The 12,070-nt window shown below is 40.9% G+C and overlaps 1 protein-coding gene across 1 annotated transcript; it reads left to right on the top strand.

Moving 5' to 3' along the window:
* The first annotated feature begins 2,708 nt into the window (after window positions 1-2,708).
* LOC147985858 (uncharacterized) lies at window positions 2,709-5,545 on the top strand. The gene is made up of 2 exons (XM_087541763.1): window positions 2,709-4,109; window positions 4,514-5,545. The coding sequence occupies exons 1-2, from the start codon at window positions 3,333-3,335 to the stop codon at window positions 5,543-5,545; spliced, it is 1,809 nt and encodes a 602-aa protein (XP_087397889.1). The 5' UTR covers window positions 2,709-3,332.
* Window positions 5,546-12,070: the final 6,525 nt, after the last annotated feature.

Here is a 12,070-nt window from a genome sequence, read left to right as displayed (position 1 = left end):
CGCGCTTGCGTGGTCCATAGATGGATCTTGTTGCGACGTCCTTTGGGTGCGATCCCTCGCATGGGTCGCGTGTTGTATTGTGAGTGGCGTTATATGCCGCTCTGTGTTGATAGAGGGGTTGTCTATCCGACCAGGTCGCTGCTTTGATATTTGGTTGTGGGGGGTCTGAGGCCTCCTCATCGAATTCAGGTAGCAACTTCCGCTTTGGGTAGCTCTTGGAGGGGTGATTGTCGCCGTACATCGCTACTGTGTTGAGTATTTTACTCCATCTGATGTGGAGTGTGTCTTGCGCAGCCTTGAGCCTTTGCTTCTGCTTTTTCAGACTCCTCGCGGTGGCAACAAGCCTTTTACGGGCAGTCTGCTTCTCTGGGTGCCTGTCCGGCGTTATGTCATCCGGACCATTATCCTTGATAGGATTTGTTTGTTCGGTTTGATTATCCGGATTGCCGTTGTCCGGCAGCGGTTCGGCTTGCTCCAGCGCTGGGTCTGTGTGATCGCTATTTCTGTCGAGGCGGGATTTGGGGCGGCGCTTGCGTCGCCGGTTTGACTGCTTTTCGAGGGAACAAGCCTTCAGTGCGTCCTTCCGCTCCTCGTCGTCATCTTTTGGTGCATCCACCATGTATACGTCATATGACGAGGTGGCGTTCCAGGGCCCAATAGGCGCTGGTTCTTCATCGTCTCCTTCGTCGGCGTCCATACCATCGATGTCTTCAGAGTCGAAGTCGAGCATGTCGGTTAAATCGTCGACAGTGGCTACAAAGTGGGTGGTGGGTGGGCTTTGAATTTCTTCATCATCCGTATCCCAATCTCGCTGACCGTAGTCCGTCCAGGGCTCTCCTGATAAAGAGAGAGACTTTAGTGATTTCATAATATCGCCAAAGGGTGAGTGCTGAAAGATGTCCGCGGCAGTAAACTCCATGATCGGCGCCCAATCGGATTCGATCGGCAGAGGCACGAATGGTTCAGAGTCCGGAGAGGAGTCTGGCTCCTTGGAATCACGAGTCTCATGGAGTGCGGGGCTGGTGTTTGGCTCGATCGCTGTTAGGATCGCAGCCCCCGAGGCGGCGTCCAACCACCCATCCTCGATCGGCGCAGCTGGCTCCGAATTAAGGGTCGAAGCCGATGCGGGTGCGGCCTTCAGGGCACTGTTAGGCGGAAGAGCTAGATCATGCTCGTCATGGCAGTGTGGCACGCTCGGCAGTGGCTCGAATCCGTCGAAGATCAAGTCCCCGCAGATGTCAGCCGTGTAGTTTAAACTTTCAAATCTGACCTGACGGCCAGGGGCATAGCTTTCGATCTGCTCCAGATGGCCAAGTGAATTGGCCTGTAGTGCAAAGCCACCGAAGACAGAGATCTGTCCGGGGAGACAAGTTTCACCCTGGACCGCATCACTATCGATGATCGTAGGAGCCATCAAGCCTGACAGCGACGACACAGAGGAACTCTCAATGAAAGCACCAATGTCGGTGTCAAAACCGGCGGATCTCGGGTAGGGGGTCCCGAACTGTGCGTCTAGGCTGGATGGTAACAGGAGGCAAGGGACACGAAGTTTTACCCAGGTTCGGGCCCTCTCGATGGAGGTAAAACCCTACGTCCTTCTTGATTAATATTGATGATATGGGTAGTACAAGAGTAGATCTACCACGAGATCGGAGAGGCTAAACCCTAGAAGCTAGCCTATGGTATGATTGTTGTTGTGTATGTTGTCCTACGGACTAAAACCCTCCGGTTTATATAGACACCGGAGAGGGTTAGGGTTACACAAAGTCGGTTACAATGGTAGGAGATCTACATATCCGTATCGCCAAGCTTGCCTTCCACGCCAAGGAAAGTCCCTTCCGGACACGGGACAAATTCTTCAATCTTGTATCTTCATAGTCCAGGAGTCCGGCTGAAGGTATAGTCCGGCCATCCGGACACCCCCTAATCCAGGACTCCCTCACCTCCAATGTGGATCATAAAAACAGAACTCACTAAATCTTTGTAGACAGTGAGAATCACCCAATAAAAAGTTGAACATCATTTTCATTAATTTTTAGAATAACTAGAACAATGCCCATGCGTTGCAACGGGAAATAAATATTCTAGTACGTTAGCTTGTGATTTACCTATCAATAATAATGCGATTGTGTAAATAAATGTTCATCAAATTCTGACCTGTGAATTACCTTATATTTTGATTAGAAGTTTGGTAAGTAAATTAAAGTGGAATTGGTTCAGAACGTGAGTAAATTAAGATGATTGATTATGATATATATGGAAGGTTGGACGAAGGGGTGGTGGAAAGAAAGGTGAAATGGGAACCTTACATTCTTTTTAAGTAGCAGAGATTTTTATACAAAAAAGGACCTGACCCCAATGTGTCCCACTCCCTACTCTAATCCTTCCCGCGCAGAGTCTTTGTGGTCGACATCGTCACCGGTGGAGGTGAGGTCGACAATCCCCACGCCAGAAGGTCTGACCTTGTTATCGTTGTGGGAGGGCATGAATGAGGCGCAACTACCGACGTTGGCATTGTTGTTGTGTTGATCCAGCACGTCGAAGAGGCGGTTGCACTCTGTCTCGTTATTGCGGAGCTGCCAGTGCTCATAGCGGATGGTGCAGACGTTGTGCACGGATTGAGCAGTGTCGCCTACTCGTTGACCATGCTCAACTCCATCACAACCATGGCCGCAATAACAACGACTAAGCCTGCACTTCTACCAGATGGATTCAATGTGGAATTTTACCTTGGAGCATGGGACTGGATTGGAGAAGATACAACGAAATTGGTAAGAGATTTCTATATGACTGGTATTCTTCCTGCCCATCTAAATGATACTCATATTGCTCTCATTCCAAAGAATTTGTCACCAATTGTTCCTCAAGATTTTAGACCTATTAGCTTATGCAATGTCATCTATAAAATTATAGCAAAAACCCTAGCTAATAGGCTTAAATCTCATTTACCGGATTACATTCATCAAACCCAGCAAGCTTTTATTGAAGGCAGGAGGATAAGCAACAATATCATCATTGCCCAGGAAATTACTCATTCTTTCAGCCTTAAATCCTGGAAGGATCCCGCTTTCATGATTAAAATTGACTTAGCAAAAGCTTTTGATAGAATTGAATGGAACTTTATAATGAGAGCTCTTAATCGTAAAGGCTTACATGGTCATTTCATAAACTTGATTCATGCTTGCATTGCTGCTCCTATATTTTCGGTTATCATAAATGGTCAATCTTATGGGCGTTTTCAAAGCAACCGAGGTATATGACAAGGTTGTCCTTTATCTCCATACTTATTTGTCCTGGCTATCAATGAACTGTCTATATCCCTGCAAGAGGCTATGTGCTCCAACTATTTAACAAGGATCTCTCTAGGTCCAGGATGTCCTCCGATCCATTCTCTTATGTTTGCTGACGATTTGTTAATATGTGGACAAGGTACCATTGTTGAGGCTACTCACATGTATAATATTCTTCAAAGCTTTTGCGATCTCTCTGGTCAAACTCCCAATTGGAGCAAATCGGGTATAATTTTCAGCCAAAATGTCAGCAACACCACTAAAGAGGACATTAAGAGGATTTTTCCTGTAATAGATATAAATGAAAACTCAGTGCACTTAGGACACCCCTTAATCCTCCCTGCTAAAGACAGATCTGCTGCTTATGATTTTGTAGCCGATAAATTTTGTACTAAACTTATAGGCTATAAAGCAAACAAACTTTCCCATGTAGCAAGACTTACTCTCATTACTTCTGTCTTCGCATCAATTCCTGTATATTATATGTCTAATATCCTTTTTTCAAGGAAATTGGTTGCAAAACTGACAGCCATTATAAGGAATTTTTGGTGGACAGGAATAAAAGAAGAGCCAACAACAAAAACTATTTGCCTCAGGGCTTGGAAGGACATTTGTATTCCAAAGTGTGAAGGAGGTTTAGGTATTCGAAATATCCAAGCAATGAATAGAGGACTCATTCTCTCAGCAGCTTGGAGAATAGCAGAAAATCCAGACAACTTCTTGTCCAAAGTCCTAAAATCCAAATACCACCCAGACACTTCTATATGGAGGGCGAACTCCAGCATCCCAAAATCTGCCTTTTGGTCTTCTATCTTAAAAGTTTGACATATCCTATGCTACAACTCCTTGATTCAAATCTTAGATAGAAATTCTTCAATCTGGAGCACTCCTTGGTTCTCTCATTGGCAATCCATTTATGACCATCTCATAATCCAGCCAAGGCACTATAATTATCCTTCTCAAGTTGAAGATCTCTGGATTCCGGATCAAAAGGCTTGGAATGCTAATCTAATATATGACCTTTTGACCAACAAATAGCTGATAGTATCATGCAGGTTCCCATCATTATGCATGAAGGACCAGACATTCTTTGCTGGAAACCTCATTCATCAGGGAAGTGCACCTCTAAAAGTGCTTACAAAGTCTGCATGCAAGATATGTAGCAAAAAGGAGAGCCATCGCCCAGACAGGTACAAAATGAAATTAAACAACTCTTAAAGCAGGTATGGAAAGAAAAAGGAATAGCTCCCAGGGTGCAAACATTTGCATGGAGACTTCTAAGGAAAGCTATACCAACAGGCATGAGAGCAGGGAAGTACTCTTCCCATATCAAGAAACATTGTTCTAGATGTGATCAAGAAGAAAATGATATGCACCTTTTTTTTACCTGCCCCTTTGCAAAATCTGCATGGTTCTCAGAGCCATGGTTTATTAAAACAGAACATCTTGCTCAAAACCATGACTCTATGCATGCCATAATCCTGTCCATTCTGAATTCTAATCATCCCCAGGCTACTATGACAAATGTAATGACCTTTTTATGGTGCATATGGAAAGCAAGGAATGATAATCTCTTTGGTAGGAAGCAAAACACTCCCTTGCAGGTACATCAAGCAATGCCGGTGATTATAAAAAGTCAGGATCTATTATCTTACAGAGACAATGTAGGTGATGCCACAATGCTAGAACAGAAACAAGGGAAGCAACCAACCAATTATCGAACACAATCAGGCATTTCAGGATATGAGGTGTACACAGATGCTGCATGGAAAATAAGTGCAGACTCTTTATATACAACAACAGCTAAAGCAGGGATTGGAATCTTCATCCAACCAGCAGGGGAACATAAAAAAGGAGGAGTTTACATATCAGCAACAGGTGCACAAGTCAACTCTCCCCTCAAAGCAGAAGCCCTTGCACTTAAGGTTGCTGCACAGATTGCCACAATTTTGACAAATAATCACATCACCTTCCTAGTGGACAATCAGATCTTAGCCCGAGTAGCAAATTCAAAGAATCTTCGACAAGAACCTGGTCACTGGGATATTAGGCATCAGTTAGCTGCTTTCTATGACATAACGAGACACAATCAGATCCAGGTTTTCCATATTCCTCGGATCCACAACTTTAGGGCTCATGATTGTGAAACCAATGCTAACCTCATAGATTCTCAAGATAGCCCAAAACTGGCTTGTTGTAATAACGCTCATGCAGGTGAACACTGTCCTACGCTCATGAAGCTAGGCAATCTTTAGATGAAAGATTGTAAAATCATAGTTGTAATATGTACTTGATGTTAATACAAGGCGCTTTAGGCGCCTACTCTTGTCCAAAAAAAGCCTGCACTTCTACGAAGTAAAAATAAGATAAAAGATCAATGTTGTTGTGTCAAAACCTTTTACCTGAAGTAAGAAAAAAGGGTAACCCTGCAGATCCTGCCCTTCTTCCTGGCAGGCCTGTTAGGAAAACTTAAACTCCTGAACGTTTAAAATGTTAGGTCTCTTTTGAATTGTATGGGAAGATAGGTATGGCTACTTGTATTGTTGATTTCATTAGAGACCATCGACTTGATTTCCTTGGTCTTCAAGAGACTATTAAAAAGAATTATGATATGGATTTTTTCGTGAATTTTATTATGATGAAGCCTTCTTTTCAAAATGGATTCCTAATGTGGGGGAGAATTGGTGTTATCCTTTGTGGTATTAGATCTGACCATTTAGAAGTTAAATCCTATAAGACTAGAAGATTTATTTTGTAATTAAACTTGTGGTATTTGCAAAAGAAATTTATTTGGGGCCTTTTGTTGGCTTATGGGGCTCCTTGGGAAGAAAATAAGCAGGACTTTGCTAATTCTTGAGCTTGCGTTGGTTTTTCCCTTGAAGAGGAAAGGGTGATGCAGCAAAGTAGAGATAAGTATTTCCCTCAGTTTTAGAACCAAGGTATCAATCCAGTAGGAGGTACACACAAGTCTCCAATCTATGCACCTGCACAAACAATCAAACACTTGCACCCAACGCGATAAAGGGGTTGTCAATCCATTCACAAACACTTGCAAGGATGAGATCTGATAGAGATAGATATAAAAGATTACTAAAACATAAAACAAAATAAAAGTAAATAAATTGCAACAAGGTATTTTTGGGTTTTCTGGTTTATAGATCTTAAAATATACGATGGAAAATAGACCCGGGTGTCGGCGTTTTGGGAACGGGGGTACCCAGACTTGCCTGCCCGCGACCCACGACATGGCTCCATCGATGGCCTGCTATGACCCAGCTTCAACATCAACAACTCAAGACCCTCACAAGGGGCAAAGCCTCGCGAGGCGGATGAGACCAAGGCCTCCACATGGAGCAGTCTCCTCAGGCTGGCTCCCGAGGAGCGGAGATATCTATGCAAGGCTCACCTCGCGAGGTTCGGATGACATGAGCCATGACGACCAAGGCCAGGCGGGCACCGGCGGGCGCAGTGTACTAGTTTCCTCTTTGGTGCTAAGGAGGCAAGCGCAGGCGCGGAGTCCTGAGGACTCAGCCAAAGGTCCATTCCGGTGCAACAAGACCAAGACCTCCAGGACGTCAGGACGGAGGTCATCGCTGAGCCCACCGCGGCGTCACCACCAGAGGCTTTTGCAGGCGAAGACTACTTTTGTCAGGATAGCATGTACTAGTTGACTCCCTTCAAATTTGGCCGTTGTGGGATCCCTTCCCGCCTTCATTTGGGAAGAGGACCAAGGCCACTATAAATAGGACCTAGCCACCACCATAGAGGGGGACGGATCATTCAGATCATCCTCACACCCACTGATACGTCTCCAACGTATCTATAATTTATGAAGTATTCATGCTGTTATTTTATCATTCTTGGATGTTTTACAATCATTTTATAGCAACTTTATATCATTTTTTGGGACTAACCTACTGACCCAATGCCCAGTGCCAGTTGTTGTTTTTTGCTTGTTTTTTACATTGCAGGAAATCAATATCAAACAGAGTCCAAACACCGCGAAACTTTTTATGGACCAAAAGACTCCCGATGGTCCAAACAAGCACCTGGGGGTGCCCTGAGGGGGCACAACCCACCAGTGTGCGCTGCCCAGGTGGGTTGTGCCCACCTCGGTGGCCTCCCGCGCCTCCTCTTTGCACTATAAATTCCCAAATATTTCAAAAACCTTCGGGGTTAACCTAGATCAGAAGTTCCGCCGCTGCAAGGCTCTGTTGCCACCGAAAACCAATCTAGACCCTTTCTGACACCCTACCGAAGGGGGGAATCATCTCCAGTGGCCATCTTCATCATCCCGGCGGCCACCACGATGAGGAGGGAGTAGTCCACCCTCGGGGCTGAGGGTTTGTACCAGTAGCTATGTGTTTAATCTCTCTCTCTTTCTCTCTCTCTCTCTCTCTCTCTCTCGTGTTCTTGAGATGTCACGATCTTGATATATCGCGGGCTTTGTTAATATAGTCGGAGCATATTGTGTTTTCCACTCTCTATTTGTTGTGATGAATTGAGTTTTTTCCTTTAAGATTTTGTTGTTATCGGATTGAATACTTTTATGGATTTGAGAACACTTGATATATGTCTTACAATTGAATACTCATGGTGACAATGGGGTATCGTATTGATTCACTTGATATATGTTTTGGCACTCAACTCGTGGATTCCCGAGGTGACATTGGGGTAATCTATGCATATGGGTTGATGCGCGTTCTTGTCTTTGTTTCTCTGATAGAAATTTTGGGGAACTCTTTGAAGTTCTTTGTCATGGATTGAATATTATGAATCTGAATTTGCTTTAGTGTTATTTTAGTACGAAATCTTGGATAGATCGATCGGAAAGAATAGCTCCGTGTTATTTTAGTACGAACTCTAGGATAGATTGATCGAGAAGAATAGCTTTGAGGTGGTTTCGTACCCTACAAACAATTCCGTCTTATGTTCTCCGCTAGATAGGAACTTTGGAGTGATTCTTCGTTGCATGTTGAGGGATGGTTGTATGATCCAATTATATTAGCACTGTTGAGAGATTGCACTAGTGAAAGTACGGACCCTAGGCCTTGTTTTTAAGCATTGCAATACCATTTTTGTGCCCGTTTACTATTTTCTACCTTGTTGTTTTTATTTATTCAGATTATAAAAATATATTTCTACCATAAATATTACACTTTTATCATCATCTCTTCGCCGAACTAGTGCACCTATACAATTTGCCATTGTATTGGGTGTGTTGGGGACACAAGAGATTTCTTGTATTTGGTTGCAGGGTCGTTTGAGAGAGACCATCTTCATCCCACACCTCTCACGGATTGATAAACCTTAGGTCATCCACTTGAGGGAAAATTGCTACTGTCCTACAGAACTCTGTGCTTGGAGGCCCAACATGTGTCTACAAGAATAAAGTTGCATAGTAGACATCAAGCTCTTTTCTGGCGCTGTTACCGGGGAGGTGAGTGCATGAAGGTATATCTTTAGATCTTGTAACTGAATCTTTTAGTTTCTTGTTTTATCACTAGTTTGGTTTATAAAAAGAAAACTAAAAAAATGGAATTGAGGTTGCATCATGTTATTGATCATCTTTATAATATCTTTCTTCAAAATGATGGTTCGGAAAATTGTGCTCAATTGTTAGAAGAATAAGTCAATAAAATGTTTGGCACAAAATATTTGAATGATGAGCATGATTGCAATGTTGTTAGTGTAAATTCTTTGAATATCCAAAATGCTAATGATGATTGCACAAGTCATGACAAAAATGTTTCTTATAAGCATGCCAATTTTTGCGGAGTGAATTGGGAATGCATTTGCACACCAAAAAGGGAAGATAGATTTTGTAAGAAGCATAAATATTTAGAAATGAAAAAGTTGCAAGAGAGGCTAGATGATTGTGCTGAAAGATGTAAATTTTTCGCCATGCTTGTGAACTTTGCAATGAACATGGTCACTTAAATCTCCAATGCAAATTGTTTCATGATCAAATCGTGTCCAAAAATTGTGATAACTTGATTTCCCTTGAGCATCATAAAGAGCTTAGTCTTCTTTTGGGGTATGAAGAAATGAAACATATAACTAAGGGTTTTCCAAATCCCGAGAGATTTCTTGATTTTGATCTAGAGGAAATTTATATGTTTTGTGCGGTAAATTGCATTGAGAATCCTTATATTGCCAACTATCTAAAGACAAGAAAACAAATAGAGTATGAAGAGAGTACTAATGAAAGGGAAAATATTTCCCAATACCCTCCTAGTGTTTATTATGATGAATCAGGTAACAAGGAGGAGCTTCCTATCCAATCAATCTCTTCAATAAGAAGCTTGAAAGGTTAATTAAACCCACACATGATGTGGTGAAGAAGAAGAAAATAAGAAATAATAAAGGTAAAAAGGTATCTCTCCCAAATAATGTTGCTCCTATCACCATTGCGCCTCATGAAAGTGAATCAAATATGTTGATGGAGGATGATGATATTAAGTATGATTTTGTGATACCTAACACTTGTTGTAATGATTATGATTGGGAAGGCAATGATATCCCTTATGATCTTGAAAATCTTTTTAGCACTTGCTTGGAAGAATATGATAATAATGTTTGCTATACTATTGGTGCCATTCATGCTATTGATAAGAATTATTGTGATGATATGCAAAACCACAAGCTTGGGGATGCTATGTTTAGTGAGTATGATACGTTTGAAGATTTATTTGCTGGAAATAATGCTTGTCCTAAGCTTCAGGATGCTTTGCTTAATGAATATGATCCTTTGATTCCTTCTACTTTCGATAAGAAAATTTATTATGATGATAGCATGCCTCCTATTTATGATGATTACATTTATGAAAGTGGATTTGGAGAGGTCATGACTTTATTTGGTGATACATCCACTATTTTGGAAGAGGTTTCAATTGACTATGACAATAAAGTTGCTATCTATGATGATTATTATGATGACATGTATGCCATAAAGAGTAATAAATCTTCTATGCTTGTGCATCGTGAAAAGAGTGTTGTATGTGATAGTTATATTTTTGAATCCATTCATGATGTTTCTAAAAATTATTATGAGAAAGGAACTTATGCTCTTACATATCTCAATAATATCAAGTTTCTTCTCTATGTGTTGATTGTTTTGAAGTTGCACTTGTTTTGCCTTCCTATGCTAGTTGATTCTTGTTCACATAAGTTGTTTGATAAAAAAATCCCTATGCATAGGAAGTGGGTTAGACCTAAATGTGCTAGTCATATGCTTCATGATGCTCTCTTCATGTTTCAATCCTTATCTTTTATGCGAGCATCATTGAAATCATCATGCCTAGCTAAAAGGCATTAAAGAAAAGCGCTTGTTGGGAGACAACCCAACACTTTTACCTACTATTTTTGTATGTTCACATGATTAGGCTACTGTAGTAATCATGTTTTATTGCTTTTTTTTCAATAAAGTGCCAAGTAAGACCTTTGGGATGGCTTACGATAATAGTTGATTTGATCTTGCTGAAAAACAGAAACTTTTGCGCTCAGGAAAACAATTATCATTTTTAACAAAAGCGTGATAAAATGCTGATTATTTTTTGAATAAGATTAATAAAAAAATTCCCAGGTTTTCCTAATTTTTCAGAATTATTGGCGTAGCATAAGTATTGTGGGAGTACAGATTACTACAGACTGTTCTGTTTTTGACAGATTCTGTTTTCAATGCATAGTTTGCTTGTTTCCTAGTTTCTATGGATTATAATGCTCAATATAAATTGTTGAAATGATATGATATAGTAGGCATTGTGTGGAAAAAATTATGAATCTTTTCTTTGACAGTACCAAAGTGAAATGGCTTGCTCTTTGTCATACTAACCTATCTCACAAAGTTCCGTTAAGTTTTGTGTGATTGAAGTTTTCAAGTTTTGGGTGAGACGTCGATATGAGGAGAATAAGGAGTGACAATACCCTAATATTGGGGATTCCCAAGGAACCCCAAGGTAATATTCAAGGAACATCCAAGAAACTAAGCTTGGGGATGCCCCGGAAGGCATCCCCTCTTTCATCTCTAACATTATCGGTAACCTCACTTGGAGCTATGTTTTCATTCGTCACATGATATGTGTTTTTCTTGGAGCATCATTTTATTTTGTTAGGATTTTATTTCTGTTATTTTGAATAATGTTTTGCATCTTTTATTTCAATAAAAGTGGCAATGATAGGCCTTGCCATGCTTATTTTGCAAGTCTACATGTTGCTGTTTGAAAATAGAAAGTTTATCGATGTTGCAAAAATTCCCTAGAAAAGTCAGAATGTGATAAAATGCTGATTTTTTTTGAAAAATAAGATATGATAATTTTTCTACAGTGTGGTAAATTTTCATAATTTTTGGAGTTAAAGAAGTATTGATACTCTTGCATTCTTTACAGATTGTACTGTTTTAGCAGATTGCTGTTATGTTTGCGTTGTTTGCATATGCTTGCTTGTTTAATGATTCTATTTGAGGATAGGAGTATTAAATATGCAGAGGAATTAGATATGCAATGTTGAATAATAATTTTAGTGATTTTATACAGTAGAGAATGATAAGGTTTTTGCATTGATTTATACTAACTCATCTCATGAGTTCTTGTTGAGTTTTGTGTGGATGAAGCTTTTGAGATTTAGGAAAACCGTGATATGAGAGGAATTAAGGAGACACAAAATCTCAATCTTGGGGATGCCCAAGGAATACATAAATAATATTCAAGAATTCTCAAGCATCTAAGCTTGGGGATGCCCCGGTAGGCATCCCACCTTTCTTCTTCAACAATTATCGGTTA

This window comes from Triticum urartu, chromosome 2A, assembly GCF_056163025.1.
Source record: "Triticum urartu cultivar PI428250 chromosome 2A, HENAU_Tu73, whole genome shotgun sequence".
Taxonomy (NCBI): domain Eukaryota; kingdom Viridiplantae; phylum Streptophyta; class Magnoliopsida; order Poales; family Poaceae; genus Triticum; species Triticum urartu.
Note: the sequence above shows the minus strand (reverse complement) of the source record. Positions and strands in the feature narration are given on the sequence as shown.